Source organism: Archocentrus centrarchus, chromosome 4, assembly GCF_007364275.1.
Source record: "Archocentrus centrarchus isolate MPI-CPG fArcCen1 chromosome 4, fArcCen1, whole genome shotgun sequence".
Taxonomy (NCBI): Eukaryota; Metazoa; Chordata; class Actinopteri; order Cichliformes; family Cichlidae; genus Archocentrus; species Archocentrus centrarchus.
The window spans coordinates 34,449,697-34,470,968 of record NC_044349.1 but is presented as its reverse complement, the minus strand read 5'-3'; the positions used below and the strand labels follow the sequence as shown (position 1 = coordinate 34,470,968).

At 41.2% G+C, this 21,272-nt stretch overlaps 1 protein-coding gene across 1 annotated transcript; it reads right to left on the bottom strand.

Annotated features, from left to right (window-relative positions):
* Positions 1–929: 929 nt before the first annotated feature.
* lonp1 (lon peptidase 1, mitochondrial) lies at positions 930–21,108 on the bottom strand. Its single transcript, XM_030726914.1, has 21 exons — positions 20,541–21,108; positions 19,768–19,856; positions 17,373–17,492; positions 17,062–17,227; positions 16,545–16,658; positions 16,287–16,348; positions 15,773–15,902; positions 15,312–15,395; positions 15,150–15,218; positions 14,344–14,495; positions 11,612–11,750; positions 11,328–11,506; positions 9,743–9,830; positions 7,374–7,496; positions 7,163–7,279; positions 6,534–6,674; positions 5,978–6,143; positions 5,803–5,889; positions 3,714–3,841; positions 3,387–3,551; positions 930–1,637 (listed from the first exon to the last, which is right to left on the bottom strand). The coding sequence occupies exons 1-21, from the start codon at positions 21,066–21,068 to the stop codon at positions 1,482–1,484; spliced, it is 3,003 nt and encodes a 1,000-aa protein (XP_030582774.1). The 5' UTR covers positions 21,069–21,108; the 3' UTR covers positions 930–1,481.
* Positions 21,109–21,272: the final 164 nt, after the last annotated feature.

The window sequence follows — 21,272 nt, the reverse complement described above, 5'->3', positions numbered from 1 at the left end:
CTTAAAACAAGTCAAAATTGGCTCCCTGTTAAATCTAGAATAGAATTTAAAATCATCTCCTCACATACAAGGTCTTGAATAATCAGGCACCATCTTATCTTAAAGACCTCATAGTCCCATATCACCCCAATAGAGCACTTCGCTCTCAGACTGCTGGCTTACTTGTGGTTCCTCGGATACTTAAGAGTAGAATGGGAGGCAGAGCCTTCAGCTTTCAGGCGCCTCTTCTGTGGAACCAGCTTCCAGCTTGGATTCAGGAGACAGACACCCTCTCTATTTTTAAGATTAGGCTTAAAACTTTCCTTTATGATCAAGCTTATAGTTGGGGCTGGATCAGGTGACCCTGAACCCTCCCTTAGTAATGCTGCTATAGGCCTAGGCTGCTGGGGGGTTCCCATAATGCACTGTTTCTTCTCATTCACCTTATTTACTTTGTTTATACTCCACTCTGCATTTATTCATTAATTGTTATTAATCTCTGGCTCTCTTCCACAGCATGTCTTTCTCTCCCCTCAGCCCAACCGGTCACGGCAGATGACCCCCCCTCCCTGAGCCTGGTTCTGCTGGAGGTTTCTTCCTGTTAAAGGGAGTTTTTCCTTCCCACTGTCACCAAGTGCTGCTCATAGGGGGTCGTTTTGACTGTTGGGTTTTCTCTGTATTATTGTACGGTCTTTACCCACAATACAAAGCACCTTGAGGCGACAGTTTGTTGTGATTTGGTGCTATATAAATAAAACTGAATTGAATTGAATTGAATATGATAATGGCCTGACATTTATATAACAATCTTAGTGATCACTCAAAGCTCTTTACACTATTATCTTTTTCACAGCATCTACTGATTCAGACTGCCACAGTTCTGACATTTCATTTAATTACTTCATTTTTTTTCAGTGCTCACTAACAGTAGAAAAGTGGTATATAAAAAAACAGTCTAACAATTCTTTATTCAATTGAATCAAACCTAAATCCATTAAAATCCCTTCACACATTCAGAGGTGGGGTAGAATAGGACACAGCATTAATAAGTTATGACTGCTTATTGTTGAATTTATTTCAACATCAACATCCTTACAGCTGGTATAATATAAATATAAGAAATGTATCAGAGTCCAACCACAGCTGCCTGGCAGCAAAGTCACCACTTTGTCTTATCAGTGAGAGTCATGGGTTATCACCACCCATGACAAAATGAACTTTCCATGTTCATTTTTGGCATGTTCCAGTTCGTGCTGTCTCATCACATGACTGTCTTCATGTCCTACAGTCAAGGATTCTGTGAAAACTGAAACATAATTATGTGAGGGATCAACAGGCCTGCTGCTCCACTGTGATTTTGAAACAGGTAATGTAGTGCCATTCTCCACAGCGGGGCGTTGAAAAGTAATAAGTGGATTTCACTACGCACAATCAGAAACAGGCTCTGAGCTGTCAGGTGCCATCTAGTTTAGTCAGGTTGTAGAGCTGTAGTTGAAAAAAGGCTAAGACTGGTTCTGTGGAAAGACGACGGGGTAGATTTGGCTGTAGTGATCCACAAAGTGGACCTCCAAGCCCTGAGTGATGTAGTCCGGCAGGTCAGAGAAATCTTTCCTGTTCTCAGCTGGAAGGATGATGCAGGTCACACCAGCCCGCCGGGCCTGAAAACAATGCAGTAAATAAGCTGACATTCATTTAAAAATGAAAGCAATCGTAATGACAAAAAGACAGATGAATACAGTCCCCTGATTAATGATGCTAAACAGGCACTTGCTAATTAATTAATTAAAACAATTACCAAGCAATTTGAAAAGAAATTTAACACCCCAATACTTTCAGCATTAAATATTTTAGCAACCCCCCAAAACATGTAATCTTCCCCACTCATGAGTAAAACTAATTTTGTGCATTTTCAAACATTCCCAGTCCCCTAATAACAGCTTCCTGTTTCATACCAATAAGACATCACCATGGCAACAGCATTCGCTCTGGCATCAACAGCATACAATATATCTTAGATAAATACATGTAAAACTAGGATCGTGTTAATCTGATAGGAATCATTTTGCAAGTGCAGCTGCTCTGCCTGGCTGTGGCTCGATGTTTTAAGACTTCACCTGCTGGTGTTCACAGCAGCAGCAGCAGGTTTGTGTGTACCGAACTACACACTGAACTTCATCCCTGCATGTTTAATGTAAGAAGGCCCAACGCTTTGCAAACATGCACAGTGCCAGCTGCACACAGATGTTTTTAGGCCATTTTGTGGTCTGCTTGGTGGAAGGAGCTGTAGTTGGTGCCTTTACTTACACACACACGCACACACACGCGCACGCATGCACGCACACTTAGGTAGTGCAAAACAAAAAGAATAAAAACAGCATTGTTTTTCTAGCTTGTCTGTGGCAGTGCTGGTACAGCAGGCTGCTTCTGTCTCTGTTTAGTGGCTTGTGGACTTCTCAGTTTCAGTCTGGGATTTTAACACAACACACTGATAATTGTGTTACCCTGTTAAATTAAGATTGTTTATTACAGATGGGGGGGGCTAATAACATTTGCACATTTGCTGCCCACCTCCCACATTAACACTACTGTTTAATTATTATTAGCCAGAGCCACTACCTTGTTGCTAATGTAGCTAAAGGGCAACTGCTAATAGTTAACATTATTAGCATTTGCCCATTACACTGGTCAACAATGATTTTGCTACCTGGACCCCAAGTCCTTCAGCTTATTAGAGACGAAGACTTCCCATCTAAGCTCAGACCCCTTGAACTAAGAGCATTTGTTCCGGTGGGACAGAATTTCTTGGGCAACCACAAACTATGAAGAACTAGTTGACGACATGCTCATATCATTCAAATGCATGGTTTGCAGAATGTCACCTAAGATTCACTTCCTTCACTCTCATCTTGAGTTCTTTCCACCCAATTTGGGTGATGTGAGCGATGAGCGTGGTGAAAGGTTCCATCACGATATCTCTGAAATGGAGACCAGGTACCAGGGGCGCTATAACGCAAACATGATGGGTGACTACTGCTGCTTTCTACAGCATGAAACTTCTGTGAATGGCAGCCAGGTGGCTGGAGGAGTCAGGGATTTATTTGCTGACCTTCCAACTTGTAGATGACCCACTCTACCACCCAAGCTACAGCTGCCCTCTATCTGTATCTCAGTAACTCAAAGTGAAAATTTTTTTTTTTTTTTTTTTGACAACCCTACTGAGCAGGCAAGTGCTCACAAGTTAGGAGCAAATTTGTGTGCATCTGGAGGTCTGCAAGGAGCCTGGTCCTTATCATCTGAACATGCAAGTTTGATCTCTGAGATACAAATGGCCCTTCACATTCACATGATATGAATTAATGAACTATATCCACATTGATCAGATGAGGAAAAAAAATTGTTGTACATACAGCAATTGTCTTCTCTTTGATCCCTCCTACTGGCAGTATTTTGCCCATTAGAGAAACCTCACCAGTCATGGCTACATTGTGACGCACTGGCTTATTGGTTGCCAGGGACAAGAGTGCTGTGACAATGGTGCACCCGGCGCTTGGTCCATCTTTAGGAGTTGCCCCCTAGAAACAAGCAGAGAGAAATGAACACTTCCAGCCACAGTTCACCTGTACCATTATCAAAGGGAGCATAACAGGATATTTTCTTGCATACTATTATCCAGAAGCTAATTTTAAAAAATTCCCAAAAAGTCAGTAAATGTTTTATTTACAAAACTACGTCACCTCAGGCACATGTAGATGCAGGTGGGAGTTGATGAGGAAGTGATTCTCTGGTTCCTGGGTCATGAGGAATGATCTGGCAAAGGTTGAAGCGATCTTTGCACTTTCCTTCATGACGTCACCCAGCTGACCTGCAGAGGAGGGTCACAGCTTCAGTATCAGTTCACCATCAGAGGCGTCATTTACAAACAATCGTGTTTTTAACATCCTCCGAAATGGCAGCAAAACTTGTTAACGGTAATAAAGCTCAGAGATTTTCATAGTGAGACAACTCAAAAAGTATGCCATGTGATACAAAGGTCCCTCGAATGGATTTATACAAAAAAAAAAAAGAAAAAGAAAGAAAGAAAAAGATCTTAGCTGATTTAAATGTGTATAATCTCCTCTTTAGTCGTATATCCACTTGCACTTTCACCTCTGATGTGCTAAATCAGCTCCAGAATTTAAAAAAACGTGATTGTTGAATGTTAGTATCAGAAGTAGACAAAAATCTGGTGAGAGAAACGATACTGGTATATGGGGATTCTAAATATCACATTACCATTTGCATTCGAACGTCTCACATTTGACCTCTGACCTCACTTTTACATTTCACGTCTGCCTTTCTTCCAAAGTGACCCCAAAAGGGGTTCTCTCTTTAAAGGAAGTGTGGTCAAGAGAATAAATCCACATAATTATAAAAAAATAATTATACTCAAAATTATATCAAGTGTAATAAAATGGATGCTTCTTGTTCAGACTGTCTTCTCTGAATGTTCTTCCTCAGGACATTAATGCATGGTGCATAACCTGGTAAATGTCCAAAATAAATAAAATAAAATAAAAAAGCAAGCATGCTCCTGGTCTATTCCTCACCTGGACCCTATTCCAGGAAGCGGGTTTAGCTAACAACCCTGAGTCGAGGGAAACGCTGAGCTTTCTGTTCCAGAAAGAAAGTTCAGTTCAGTCAGTAACAGACTGTTAATTAACCTGCTCATTAGCAGCATAGTATTTTTATCCAGTAAAGGCACGAATAATGAAATCCTTTGCAAAAATGAGATTGCTACAGTCCATCAGTACAATATATTTTTACTTAACTATTAAAAATTGAAATGGTCATAAACTGTAGCAAAACAGTTATTAAAAGAAATAAATAAATTGACCTGAGGGGGCTGAGCCTGGAGTCCATTACTCTCTGGATCCATAAACTGTGTCCGATCCGTTTCTCCAGATTTTTATTTTCTACTGCATTTTGTCCCCATCAGGTTTCAACTGAATAATTAGATTTAAAAAATAAATCAAATGTAAAATTAGCATTCCAGCTTCATCTAATGAATTTTTAAGTTGGCTAAACAGACAGTGTCAAATAAAAGATTGATATAAAACATATTCTCTCTATGACACTGATGACTGACAGAGAGGACAGAGTTGATTAAAATGACTCTTTTCTTCCCTCCTGTTTTCATGGTCAACACGGGTTCATATTCCTCTGTTCACTGGATTAAAATGGCTCTGCTCTTAAATTCCTGTTGACTGCTGTAAAAAGCATTTTGAGTGCTCAAACTGAGTAGAAAGGTGCTATATAAATAACAGTCCTTTAACCGTACTCAGAATTACTCTGATCAGCCTTTCTGGAACAGGAAAGCCAGAGTTGCCAATGTCAGAGTTCACAATAAGACTCAGAGTTTGTTGAACCTGCTTCCTGGAAAAAAGGGCCCACGCTTGAAAACTGTGGACTCATCACCTGAGAACTGCTGAAAAATGCTTAGTAGTAGCTGCAGACCAAGCTCTCATTACACAGTTGTGCTGGAAGCTGTCTGGACATGACAGAGAAGATGAATAAGCATCAAATTTAAATCAAGTGAGATTTTAAAATTTATTAACCTTTTCTCTCAGAACTTTTATGCACCACCTCATGGGAATGAGAGGAGAAAAATACTGTTACTATGAAAATGAACATTTTTCATTCATAAATTGATATGGATGTGCCATTATTCCCATGACTCAAGATATCATACTTGAATGGAGTAGTTTCACATAAACCTATCAGCCTTGGATCCTGGTGTTAAACTCCACCCTGAAGAATGACTCATCTGTGAACTTTCTGACAGACCTGTTACCTCCAGTGACCCCTCTCCTTTAGAGTCCACTCCTCCTGAAGGCCGGCGGACTGAAGTCTCAATGAATATTGTTGATCCTCCTGCAGAGCAGATGCATGCAGGCAGACCTTCAGTACATTATACTTTCTGCTGGTGGTGTGTGTGTGTGTGTGTGTGTATCCCTCTCACCCAGCGCGGTCCATGCCAGCCCCATTACCACTCCTGGTGGAGTGACATCATACATGCGATCCACCGTGAAAACAGGTTTACCCACAAAGTCCTGCAGGTTTTCAGGAGCAACCATCACTCTGGTTTGTTCACCACTCACTATACAGAACGCCACCTTACGGAAAACCTGGAAAGAAAATGAACAGGTGGAAAAAAAAATAAATAAAACACTGAATGAAGGGTGTGCTGCTAGGAGAGGGAGGGAAAGTGAGGACTCCCTCTCTCACACCATCTGGTATAACTGTGCGACTAAAATGAAAAATGCAATTTTTGTCACATAGAACCAGCAACCATCACACATTAATAACATGAGCAAATTTAACATTAGCAAAGCAGTTTGTTTCCTCTTTCTTTCAGAACCTTACCACCACTCACTGCTTTAAATACCAAGAAGATGCACTGTTAATATTTAGTTCTGTCACAAGCAGATTGTTGATTAGGACAAAATTATTTGCCATGAGTAGCCAGCATTTTAGCTTTGATTTCGTACAGTCAGAAATGTTTTACAATATTTTACCTTTTCAATTTGTTTCTGTAGGTTCCTCACTCCAGACTCCCTGCAGTACTGCTTAATGAGCAGACTGAGAGCATCAGACGAGATTGAAGCCTTGTCCTCTGTCAGACCACAGAGTGAGCGCAGCTGAGGCACCAAGTAACGCTACACACACAGAAATTAAAAAATAAACAAATCGCTATGAGGTTGAACTAAAAAGAATGCTAATATGCGATAGTCACTTTGATTCAGTTTGTGCAGTATGTCCAACTCCAGTTATTACTATTGCTGCCATGATTTGGTCCCATTTGTCCTCTTAGAGCTTTCTCTTCAGGAGCACTGCTGTTGTGAATTTATAAATAAAACTGAACTGAACTGAATGGCCCTTTCACTGCATGCTTTAAGAAGAACGAACATTCTGTAAATCAAATTATGTTGCTTTCATAGCTATTACACCATCATGAAAACACCAAATGAGGGAATATTTTTAACAAATGTGTTCATCCTCCTTGTAATGCACTACAGGAGAATTAATACCGCAGCATATTAAAGTTATTCTGGTGATCTACCAACTAAGACACTTTGTGCTGTTTTTTTCCTTTTATTTATAACTTGTCTTTATACTTACTTTCTAGATAAGTGCAGATTTTTACCTCAGCAATAGCCAGTTTCTCCTGGGCCACATATCCAGACACGTTGATCATCTCCATTCTGTCTCTGAGTGGCTCTGGGATGGTGTCAATCACATTGGCCGTGCAGATAAATAAAACCTTTATTAGAGAAAACAGAAGAGCATGTATCAAAAACCACATATGAGTAATTTTTCACTATAGCTGTGGAGGACTACATACACAGTATTCCTACCTTTGACAAATCTACAGGCACATCCAGGTAGTGGTCAAGAAAGTTAGCATTCTGTTCAGGGTCCAGAAGCTCCAACAGAGCAGAGGACGGATCACCCTGGTAACCACGACCTATCTTATCCACCTGGTAATGACACAGTATGAATATCATTTGATCTGTCTGACAGAAAAACAATCGTTTATGAAGCTTAGAGACCACCAGTAGCTGCTAACCAGTTACAAGAACCAGTGCACTTGCAGACAATCACAATAGGAAGCACAGTCATGAAAGTTTGGATGCACACAAATAAATAGTGCTGATTAATGAGTTCCTAACTTTTGATACTTGTGCTTCAGAGGGGTTACATTTGACAGCTGGTCATGACTCTTGTTTTATACAACTTGCAGCATAACCCAGGGATATTCAGGTTCCTTAGGCTGCTGGGGGGACTTCCTGTGATCCACTGATCAACTCTTTTCACTCTCCACACATTCCACACTCCAGTACTGCATTTAGAGGTTTAAATCAGAATTAGAATTAAGTCAGAATTATTAGACTCTGGCTCTCTCCCGTAGTGTGTCTTCTGTCCCGTCTCCCTCTGCTCTCCTCTCATTCCCCTCAGGCTCAACCAGTTGTGGGAGCGGGCTGCCCTGCCTGAGCCTGGCTCTGCTGAAGGGTTCCTCTGGTCAAAATTGAGTTTTTCCTTCCCACTGTCACCAAGTGCTGCACATAGTGAGCTGTCTGATTGTTGGCGTTTTCTCTCTAATATTGTAGCATTTGTAATCCTACAATATAAAGCACCTTGAGGCAACTGTTGTGATCGAGTGCTATATAAATAACTGCTAAGTATAGGTAATATTTACAATTTTTTTTTACAGTAATTGTTCAGCTCAGTATATGCTAGAGCTGAATTGGTTAGATCTTGGAGGAGTGTCTGTCTCTGCGCGGCGAGGAAGAACCAAGAAAATTCGGATGATTAGATTTTTCAGCACTGAGACGTACCAGAAAGACTGTAAGGCCGTCAGCAAATTAATCAGTTATGACAGACTGTACTAAAACAATTGTAGTATCTGAAATTTGGCTCCCTGACTGGCCTTGGATAGTCGTGTTTCTCAATTTTCTCCTGGATGTCATGTAAACAGATGCTCTACGCCCCCGCTTGTCCTGTTCTTTGTGGCCTGTGTGAACTGGTATCCTGGTGACCAAGGCTGACTGTTCCACCTTATCATGAACATTATCATGAACTGTTAGCTGAGGGGGGGGCTGGCTTGCCTCCACAGTACCCTGGACTCACTCACCTCCGCTGGCACATCCCCTCCCCTCCCCACCCCACCCTAGTGCTCCCATGCAGTTTATGTGCTTCTACGCTCTGTAGAGGTTTTTGCAATCTCGTATTGTGCCTCTGCGGTTTCTGCTAACTATAATGGTCCCACAATGGGGAAATTATGGACAATTCTATGCAGTACCAATGAATGAATGATACTGCATTGAATTGTCTATATTTTGAATACATGAAGTTTATTTCATTCAATATTGATAAAGATCTCTGACATAGGAAATACAGATGAGACAGCTGAGAGATGAAGAAATTAGAAGATGGACCCATGCAACAGATTCTGTGTAACTCACAGAGGTCTGTGCTCAAAATGATGGAGTCAATCTAGGAATACACACTCCCCTCCAAAAATATTGGAACAGTGTTGCAGCCCTAGTTCTCAGTCCTTTGCATTTTACTCTGCTGACACACAACTGTACTGCCAAATCCAGCACAAATCGGCTCATCAAGCTTGTTAATGACACTGGTAGTGGGACTCATCAGTAACAGTAGCTCACAGAGAAGAGGTGGAACAGTTTGTGAGCTTGTGTGATGATAACCTGTCCCTTAATGGTAACGAGACAAAAGAGTTGACTGTGTACTTCAGAACAAAGGATGAACAAAGGATGACCCCCGCCCCCCCAAACTGCACATTACTGAAGAAGAAGAAATCCCTCTGCATTGAGAGACTCCTGCACCTGGTAGGAGATATCACTCAATAAAAGCAAGAACATCTGGAATAAACCAGTGAGCATTGTGAAACTGACATATTTCTTAGAGTTTATTTATCTGGAACCTTTGCAACCTGCATATGTACTTCATGAGTTTAGTACCGTGTCATGACCGAGAGTGCTGGTTGAACAATATACTGTACAGAATGTTGAAGTGACAGCAAGAATTTAACTTGGCATTTCCATACAAATCACTTCTGTCCACATGCCACCCAGTGCCACCCACAGTATATGAAAAGAAGAAAAACACTGTTTATCAAAGTGAAGCCAAAACATGGAATCAGAGAAAATGATCCATTCTAAAAAAACAACAGACAACTATGGAGGAGCATCACAATACTCACCTCATCTATCAGCACCAGTGGGTTCTCTGTTTTGGTTTTCTTCAGGCACTGAATAATCTTTCCAGGCATTGCTCCAACATATGTCCTCCTGGATAAACACACAAGCAATTTTTACACAATTATTTTCACTTACGTTCTTGTCTCCTGGTGATTTCTGTCCTCTTCCTCAAAATGAAATTAAATTAGGGTTGTCATTTGGACACAGAGGGAGAGATCAGGAGACACTGTAGATGAGCAAGGACAGATCAGGGTTTCCAGGAATCTGTAAGAACTCTACAAGTCAAAGCAGGTCTTCAATTTTTTTTTCACTGTTTATTTGCAGAGTCAAGAAATCAAATTAGATTTTCTGTAGAGTGAACCAAACCATATTCTCCTCCTGTTCATCTGTGCCATTTCTCATGCCATCAGGAGAGGAGAGAATGGAGGATTCAAAAAGCAGCAGTTTTACACCTGCAGACTTAACTTTAAGCAGTATTTTAAGTATTTTAAGCCTACGGTGCTTTTTTCAAATTCCCTATTCAGTCGTGACTTGAACAAAATTCCATCACAGATACACTGCAACGCAATACGAAAATCAAAATAATTTAGATTTAAAATGATTTTTTTTAAAAACATAGATGTAATAATTGCTACACGTGTGATGCCGTTCGTGCAAAGTTCCGTTTCCTTGTCACAGAGGGTAAATACAGACGCTATGATCATTACAGTGAGAAGGTTCTCATGTTTTCTGGAACCTATACAAGGCTGCTGATCAAGAGGCAAGGCCTGGTGTTTATTAGTAAATTTAAAGAAAGAAATATATGCTACATATGCTAATTAAAATGTTAAATATATTTTTATCCTATAGTTTACACTTTGTACATCGGTGTTGTATTAGAAAAATGAAACTTTGCTATCTAGAAACGTACATTCTTCATTTGGTCAGTCAAGCTCACATTGATCTCCTATTCTTTGATTTTCTTGGGAAAAACAAAAATGTGAAAACCTGAGCTTAATATTTTTTTGTCCATTACAAGCACTAAATGAAATTTAATCAAGGGCAAAGGCCCAAAGTTTGGCCCTAGTGGCCTGTAAATAGTAGATGGACTGGTAATTATATAGTGCTTTTCTACTCTAAGCAGTCAAAGCGCTTTTTAAGAACAGCCTGTCCAGGGTGTAGTCTGTCTGTGACCCAGTGTCTGCTGAGATACAACCTTAAATACACACTAATGAGAATGTGACTGAGCTCCTTATCACACCTTGATCTAAAATGGGGATCTCTTCTTGTAAATATTTTAACAAAGGAAACTATTCAATCCACAGGATTGTCTTCAGATATTTCCCTTTTTTCCACCAATAATGCAGTTTTATTTTGGTATGCCATCCAAAAGTTTTTTTTTGTTTTTTTTTGTTGCTTGGATGTGTGCACACTCGCCCTTTTCATCTTGATTTGTGTTCCATAATAGTTAATTACTTTTAATTCTACTATTAGCTGTACTTGTACAGGATGCCACCTTCTGTTTTCTTAACCTCCTCTCTCAGGAAATTGTGTACAATGTAATCTATCAAAAAGTCTCTCAGAAATAAAAGTATCAGACTTCCAGACCTGTGCCCTTTAATCTCAGCCACATCTGTCATGCCTCCCACGCTGAACCTGAAGTATTCTCTGTTGAGGGCTCGGGCTATAGACCGGGCGATGGAGGTCTTTCCTACACCCGGAGGACCGTAGAAACACAGGATCTTCCCCTGGGTGGAGCCACGAAGTTGGCTTACTGCTATAAATTCCTGCAAAAAGAGACGTTCATTTCTACAAGGCTCCACTGTTCTGTGGCTGTGAATATATCTGATCAATGAAATACCAAGTGTCAGTATGTGTGTGCATTTGCTGACCAATATGCGTTTCTTAACATCATCCATTCCGTAATGGTCTTCTTCCAGGACTTCTTTGGCTCTCTCCAGTGATAGGTTCTCTTCACTGTTGGTACCCCAGGGCATGCTGGTCAGCCAGTCTAGGTAGTTACGGGTTACACTGAAACAAACAGTTGTTTCCTGCTTACTACACATACTAAATAAAACAAGCAGATGCACAGCCAGTGTATACAACAGATGGAGTCTTGTTACGTGGGGACAAAAATTCACTGTATGATAATAAATGAATGGGCTTTTCTAATTTCTCAGTTTTGTTCCTCCTCATCTTCTCTCTTTGGTCCTGTCAGTTCCTTGGAAATTAAGCTCACCAAAGCATCTTGACTCCATTCATAAATTTAAACTCCAAGAGAGAGGCAAGGAGAAAGGAGGCTTGTTGGGGAAGCAATGAGCTGAGACCACAGGTGTTTCCTTTGTGAAGCGTTTTATGCACCTGTGATGTTTAAGAGCACAGCTGGAGTACACAAACTAGGGTGGGAGTAGGACTACATCAAATGTGATGTTCGGCTTATATTTACAAGTTATATAATTTACTTTATCGTTTGATAAAACTTTGTGCTTGTGTATGAAATAAAAATGTGTGTACTTGTACATCTTGCAACACTGTGCCACACTTTGAATTGAAATAGAAGTTACCTTAAATACTGTGGGGTTCGATCATAACATACAAACGCATCACATCTAACTGATGTTGCTTTGAAACAACAGCTCAGAAGCAAAGCTGCCTCGTTTTGTTACAAAATGGAACAAGGAAAGGAAGTGAGGATGCACAAACAGAGGGGAGGCTAATGTGCTGGCCTTAGCCATTTCTTTACCGATTGGGTTCATCAGATATTGCATCACTGGAAATACCTATGCATTCATCCTATGCACCACCTTGCTACACCTAGAACAGCAGGGATCATACACCAGGCTGCTGTTTGTGGACTACAGTTCTGTTTTTAATCCCATCCTCCCTAGCAGACTGTTTTCCAAGATGCCCAATCTCAGCCTCCGGTACAACACCTGCCGATGGATTCAGGACTTCCACATAGCCCGGCCACAATCAGTCAGGATGGGACCCCATCACTCCACCACCCTGTCGCTCAGCACTGGGGCCCCTCAGGGCTGTGTGCTGAGCCCCTTTCTCTTCTCTCTGTACACACATCACCGTGTACCAGGCCACAACACCAACGCAATTATTACATTTGTGGATGACACCACAGTGGTAGTACTGATCACCGACGGTGATGAGACCGCCCACAGAGTGGAGGTTCAGACTGACTGACTGGTGATCAGATAAACTGACACTGAACACCAAAAAGACAAAAGAACTGATCACTGACTTCAGGAAACAGCAGGAACATCGGCCACTTCCCATAAACAGGGACAGAGTGGAGCGAGTCTCCAGCTTCAGGTTCTTGGGCACACACATTTGTGAAGACCTCACATAGACAATAAACAGAAACTCACTGGTCAAGAAAGCACAACAGTGACTTTATCTCCTGAGAACCCTCACAAAACTTGGTCTGTCACAGCATCACATGGTCACCTTTTATCAATGTACCTTTGAGAGTGTCCTGACCCATGGGATCCTCACATGGTACAGCAGCAGCTCAGCAGCTAACAAGAAGGTAATACAACGAGCCATAAAGACTGCTGAGTGCATCATCAACACACGTCTGCCCACCCTGAAAGACATTTACACCACCAAAGACTCTCACCATCCAGCACACAAACTGTTTAATCTTCTCCCATCAGGGAGGAGATACAGACCAATCAGAGCACGAACCACAAGACTGGCGGACAGCTTTTATCCCAAGGTCATCACCATCCTGAACTCTAATGCACATACCATACGAACTCCAGTGTGTGAAATAATTAGTGTGCACTGCATGCATGTGGAAATGGACTAGTTCTCATACAGTGCGCTTCTACTCTAGCTGAGCACTCTTATAACACGTTTACATTTACCCATTAACACAAGCACTTCCCCCTACAGTTAAATGCTTGCTATCTCACATTCACACTCATTCATATGTCGACGGTTGCATCAGAGAGCAACTTGGGGTTCAGTATCTTCCCCAAGGATACTTTGGCATGCAGACTGGAGCAGTCAAGAATCGAACCACCAACCTTCCGATTAGTAAATGACTTGCTCTGCCTCCTGAGCCACAGCCACCCTGAATGTGTGTGTGTGTGTGTCTGTCTATGTGTGTGTGTGTGTCTTATTTTACTATTTACTAATTTGTGTGCACTTACTGTTATTTCTTTATTCCTTACTTATATTTTTTGACTGCAAGAGCAACTGTTCGAGTAGCATACCCGAATCTCATTGCATATGCTTGTATATGCAATGAGATTAAAGGAATCTTGAATTCAAGCACTTTTTCTAATGTCTAAATGCTTCTAACATTCACACGCAACCACACATCATGCATGCACAGGGAGCAACCAGCGGCTTAGTATCTTGCCTAAGGATACTTGAACAGGCAAACTGGAAGAGCCAGGGATCCTGTGGCTCAGGAGGCAGGTGACCTGCTCTACTTCCTGAGTCATAACCACCCTGACATCATTCTATTTTCTAGTAGCATAACTACATAAACTACATTTCCTTCCAATCCGTTTAGTAGTTGTCAAGATGACTCATTTTGTTCCATTAGTGTCAAGTGGTAGTGTGGTTCACAGGCCTTTGCAGACTAAAAAAGATGACTAACTTGAACTCTGATGAATGGCTGTCCAGAAGACCCAGCTTGTTGAGTTCTTCGTTGATCACGTCCATTATGTGCTGAGGGACTGTCCTGTCTTTGAGTCTCTCTCGAAACTTCTCCTCAATAGCGTCTTTGTCCTCTTTTTCCAGACCCAGCTCCTAATGACAGAAACACACACATTATTTTAAATGGGCCCACCTTCCCACACCTGCTCAGTCAACACATCACATGCTCCTGCTGTACTATGGAGTAACTTGTGATCAGTCTCAGCTCTGGAACTTACAAGTGTAGCTCACATTTTGCAATACTGTTCGTTTTTTTGTTTGTTTGTCTGCCTGTGATAATGATGACAAAACTGGGGTGGCTGTAGCTCAGGAGGTAGAGCAGGTCACCTTCTAATTGGAAGGTTGGTGGTTCGATCCCTGGCTGTTCCAGTTTGCGTGCCAAAGTATCCTTGGACAAGATTCTGAACCGATGTGTAAATGTGTATGAATATTAGATAGATGAAACACTGAGTGCTCAAGTAGAGTAGAAAACCACTATACAGGTGATTCTGAAATTGTGTATGGAATTGTTTAGAGAACAATACAATGATGCTTTAATGGAAAATGTGGTTGAAGCTACATCTAAAGGGTGATTATGCAGTCATGCTGGCCTGAAAGACAGTTTGTAAACAGTACCTTGACAGTTTTTTCATGACTGCTGTGAGCCGTCATAGTTTGAGAATTTTTGGAGTGTTTTTGCTGACAGACAGCATCTGACAGGCAAAGGGAGGAGACAGAGGTGGTCTGTCAGAGACCAGTCTGGCGTACCTTCTTAATGATCTTGAGCTGCTCCTGCAGCAGGTATTTCCTATGGGTCTGTTTGATCTTCTCTTCCACCTGAGAACAAAGAAGCGACAGACGAATGACAAAGGGCATCGACCTAAGCAGAAGCGGTTTAATACTTGCACATGTATAGCAATGACCTCTGACCTCACGGCCCAAGCGCTGCTGCAGTTTACTCAGCTCATACTCCTTCTTGAGTAAAGACAGAGCCTTGTAGAGACGTTTTGGAATCTGCATAGAAAAAGAAAATTATTATGCAGAATGCAATTTGACCATATATCATGTCACATTGGTCTCATGAATTAAAACAGTGGAATTGGATCCAGGAACATGCAAAAAAATATTCTTAAAGTATTCTTGATGCCCTTGATGGCTGCTCTTTAGACTGTTATTTTGTCTGAGGAAAATGTTTATTAATAAGCCTGTAACCAGCAGGTAGAAGTATTTGCAATAATAATGAAACAAAGACACTGCACAAATAGATTTAATAAAAAAAAAAAAAAATCAACTCTACACTATTTGTATATTTAAAAAGAAGCTTTAGGATCACAAAAAGCACTAGTCAAAGATAAATGTTAAATAGGTCTATAAGCATGCAGACTGCTCACATTAGTCTCCTCCAGGATGTCCTGTAGTTCATGTGACTCAGCTCCCGTCAGAGCTGCCCCCATGTCACTGAGATAGATGGGATTATCAACCACTCTTTGACCAGCCTGCATCATCTGAAGGACTGACTCTCTGACACACACAAACAACATCCCAACATTAAATATGTAAGCAGAAGAATGCAGGTGAGATTTGTAACGAGTAAACTGGACTTAAAGACACCGATAGTTCAAGTGAAAACAGCCTCTGACATGTTCCAGAACTGCCTAATGCACCATCTGGTGGTGGGGTGCACAAAGGACAGATACTCTAGAAATTACTTTGAGATGCTGGGTCTACAGGGTTTTCAAAATGGTCTTCGCACTGATGTCTAATTCTGTCCAATCTAGAGAACTTGTTTTATTCTAAGCTGCATCCTACCATTATATATATATATATATATATATATATATATATATATATATATATATATAAAAAACAAAAGCAAAGTGCAAACTATGAAATGACAGGACTGACCTGTAGAGGGGATTGAGTGCAATGATGTCTCTGATGGTCTTCACTATCTCTGCTGTCAGTGCCTGTAGAACACATACATTACAGGCATTGGAGTTAATAGATCTGTGTTTGTTTGTTTTTTCTTTTTTTAAAACACTTTTGGTTTTCTGAAATGAGCAAACAAAACAAAACAAAAAAACAATTCCATAAAAGTCACTTGATGAAAGATGATGTTGTGCCACTTCCACCAAACTGCAGACTGTGACGCTTGTTCTGTACCTTGACCTCCTCGGTGACGGTAAACTGTTCATGTACAACATTGTCCACTTCAACCATCAGGATGTCGGAGGATGGTAAAGGTTGAAGCTCTGGACTCAGGTCTGCCTCTGATATCTGAACAGAATAAAAAGGTAAAGTTTACCCAGTTCTATTATATTCTGTCTGTTTACACTATGCTAAACCTGCCATGTTCCTCCGTAGAAGCTTTAGCTTGCTTGTAGACCTTGGGCCAAAAAAATGATAGCTGGTTAACTGTGTGTCTGGTTGCCTGCTGCAGTTTAACATGTGCTGGTTTAATCTCAGGCTCCATTGTTTCTGTTAATCACTTTTAGTGTGTAGTGGTTTGATTTCACACAACTTTACATAGAAGCACGCACCCTTAGACCACAGTATACAACTGTATTAAAAGCTGAGAACAATTTTGGAGGTCCGAAGAAAGCGAACATGTTGAGTGGATGAATGTTTGTGTCATTTTCTCGACGGATGACAGATGTGACATAAGGGTTATGTTACAGACCTTGTCCTCTAGCTGCTCCGGCAGAGAACCTGGCTGGTCCTTGCGGCTGCGTTTGGTTTTGCGCCTCGATAGAGGTTTTTGATTGGACTCTGGCTCAGACTCCGACCATGCAGGGGATGTTGCTGCCTCTTCAGGCTCCACCTCCAGCTGTTTTGTGATCCGGATTCTGACAGACCAGATCAGAAGAAACAACATATGCTGAGGCAACAATGTTTTCAGTGTCAGCACAGTCTTCAGAGTTCCACTGAAACCAATCACCGTACCCATTACACTCAAATTTCTCACCCACCAGTAGTAGTAGTACATCTAACCTGCGATGTCCCATAACAATCATCCTCAGCTTGTCTCCCAAGTCCTGCATCTCATGAATCTGAACGAAGGTTCCTGTGGTGTAGATGGCATCTAGAGACTCCACTACATCTGACTCATTACTGCAACACACAGAAAGATAAAGATTATATATATATATATAAAATTGGTCAATCTAGCCTATTGCTAGGTGGCAGCTAGGCAACATGAGATATTACAATCTCAAGTACAATTCAGCTTTGTGGACATACATGAGAAGTTGCTGTTGTGAAATTAAAATGATAAGATGCTTTCATTAGATGTTATAGGTGCAAAAATGCTTAAAACAGGTAATTTGGCCAAAGTTATAATTAGATCTTGATGCATACTTTCTTTCCTCATCCTTGTTATGATTTTTTTTTTTTAAATCATAAAAAGGTATGTGACGCTGTACAACAGATTAATGGGACAGGAGTGCACAGGTTTCAGAACTTATCTTTGAATCCTCCGGCTTTAAAGATATATTCAGCATTAAAGTTGTCAGTGATAGTTGTCAGTATTTTCACTGCCACACAGCAAACAATAACTGATGAGGTACCCTTTGAGGGATAATATTCAGCATTACAATGATCCCAAATGCACTGGAAGTGCAGTAAAGCACACCTGGATAGAAAAACACACAACGGATTGCCCCCCCCCCCCCCCCCCCCCGTACATTACTGAAGCAAAGTTGGATCATCTTGACAGAACAAAAAGCAGCCAAAGAAGAGCTTTGAAATGTGCTTCAAGAAGCCTGGAGAGCTATTCCTGATGACTGCTTAAAGAAATTAGAAGAAATGTGTTTCTCCAAACTCTGTTTTTGTCTTATACTGCATTTCCATTTATGATTCAACACTTGGCTGCACCTAATTCCCCATTTTCCTAGCAAAATATAGGGAAATACAGGGTGGCTCAAGACTTCTGCACAGTATTATACCCGAGTGCCAAGTTTGATTAATAAACTCCTGATTGTATAGGAGTTGGCAGCCAAAGTCTTGGGTATGTTTATTGATAGTCACTGATGAGTGTTTACAGACTCTTCAGTCGAGCACAGCTACCACAAAAAATTAGTGAACCTTTTGGATTTACTAGGATTTCTATATTAAGAAGCTGCGAGTAAGGTGTAATGTGGTCTGATCTTTAGTTGTGATTGAGGTACGGTTCACAGTCTTTCATGAGAAGAGCAGACTTGCTCAATGAGCACAGTAGTATTGACAGCAGCTCTACTTCTGTGAAATGTTTATGAATTTTTATAGTTAGGGCTGGATCAGGTGACCCTGAACCCTCCCTCAGCTACGCTGCAATAGGCCCCGGATTCTGAGGGGTTCCCACAGTGCACTGATGGGGTTTCTTCTTCACTCACCTCTTTTCAATCTCTTGTTTATACACCACCCTGCATTTAATCATTAGTTATCATTAATCTCTGGCTATCTTCTACAGCATGTCTCTTGTCCTGTCTCCCTCCCTTCAGCCCCAACGGGTCTGACTGCCCCTCCCTGAGCCTGGTTCTACTGGAGGTTTCTTCCTGCTAAAAGGGAGTTTTTCCTTCCCACTATCACCAAGAGCTTGTTCATAGCGGACTGTCTGACTGTTGGGTCATCTCTGTATTACTGTATGATCTTTACATTACTTGAGGCAACTGTTGTGCTTTGGAGCCATATAAATACAAGTGAACGGAGTTGTTTACCTTTTTATTTTTAGTCCAGTCATATAGCATGTGTTTGTTTATAATTCTGATGCAGATGAAGAGCAGGAAATCAAAATATTTAATCTGATATAAATAAAGTGTAGAAAATGTTGGAAGAAAATCTTTGGCACATTTTTCTTCTTCTGTGCACCCCTGGGGCTTATACAGATGTATTAACTGAAAAACTGCACAGCACAAAATTTAAAACAGAATTTTGTAGTAAATAACTGTTTTACAAAGAAACAAGTATTTATACCCTTTATTTGAGTGAATCCTACTTAAGAGAAAAGATAATAAACGTTTTAGCATTAAAATATAGTTTGAGCAACTAAAGTAATAATACAGCCCTTTTCAAAATCATATATTAATGTGTGCAACTGGACTGAATTAAGATTACATAATAATACTAACACTAACATTATTATTATCATCATCAATAATACATTATCTATTAATAGATTTATATTTAGAAATCTTTAACTTTAAGGCTTTAACATAAATGGTACAAAGTAAAATACTTGCATCCAAAATATATTGAAGTAAAAAGCAGCACAATATAGAAATGCTTAAATGCAATACACTGAAACTGTGCTTCATAAAGTACAAGTGCACAGCACATAAGCACACTGATGAACACAGCTTACATTCTGAGGCACGAAACATCAGTGATTCTAGTTGAGTTCCAGACTTACGCATCATCTCTCTTCATGAAGACTCCAGCGTACGGCTGAGCCAGACGGATCTTCCTCCTCAACAGTTCCATCAGAGCTTTGTTTTTAACCTGACAGGAAGACAAACATCACACACACAAGAATAAACTTAAAAACACGTCCACGGATTGTCTGGAAAAAATATCACAGTACGTGTGAGACACTAATTTATTGATTAAGTAAGCCTACTAGGACTAAGCAGTCAGTCATATATGAGCCCAATAGGAGACATGGTGGTAGATGAGTAGAGAGTAGATGTTTTCCACCAGCAGTAACTCAGCAGTAACTATGAATTTGTTAACCCTTATCTGAGGGAAACGCCAGGATTGCTGTTAACTTCAACTGAGTCAGTTACTGCAAAATGTATAGTTTCTAAATCTATGAAAAAGCTATGGTTGGCTCACTATGACGTCGTCACTCTTTTCACAAAATCATCCCGAGCCAACCCTCGAACTGCAAGAAAGCCAACTTTTTTGATACGGTTTAGTTTCAAGTTAGTTTTCCCCTGAAGCCGTAACTAACGGCGGTCCACAGAGTTTTAAAGCCACTGAGTAGTTCGGTCCGATCCGGTTTCTCCAGCTGCTTTCATGTCATGATGAAGAGATTCCCACAAACCACCAACTCTTCACCCAAGCAGCAAGAAAACCAGCTGAAGACTGTTGCTTAAAATTACTCCGTTTGTTGTGCTATTGCATCATCCTCGTGCCCTTGAACCAGTGCGGTGGACAGAACGTGCAAAGTTACATCACGCTTACCTCGATGATCTTGATGAAGCGGGGGAACACCGGGTTCCTGCTAACGGCTATCAGCGGAACATTGGGAAACACTTCAGGGACCATCATGGGGGTGAGAGCCGTCATCTGAACTCCGTTATAAGGTGCCCCGCCGTCTCCCCCAGGCTCTTCCCCCCCGGAGCCTGCGCTGTCTCCTCCGTCCTCTCCAGAGAAGCCTGCATTGGTCCGGTTCCCATACATCCTACCCTGAACCATGTAGGGCCCACAGGTCGGGGTGGGCAGAGTGGTTTGGAAGTGTGTAACGGCCCCGACACGCATCCACCGGTGAGTTCCGAGGGTCAGCCTGCTGCCAGCGGTCCCTGCTGCGGTAGAGAAGCATGTTCTCTGTGAGGTCCCGATGCTGGTGTAGAACCGCGATGGCTGGAACCGGAGCGGGGATGATGTCAAACGGGAGACAACTCCGGGCCAGTTTAGCTTTACAACAAGAGCAGAATTTCTCTGCAGCTGTCTTGCGGTCCCTGCCATCCTAACATAGGCGGCCATGATCATCTGGAGCTTTCTACAACTGCACGTGAAAACCCATCTTCCGTCCGTATTTGATGACGCAGTTTTGATTGTGCAACGCTTCACTACTTTAAAAATATATTTATGTAGTACCAAAAAGGTAATTTCTAGTCTTTCGTTTTCAAAACGGATATTAAATAACGAAAAACGGATGTTTTTTTTTTTTCATTTTATGCTCCAAATCCATAC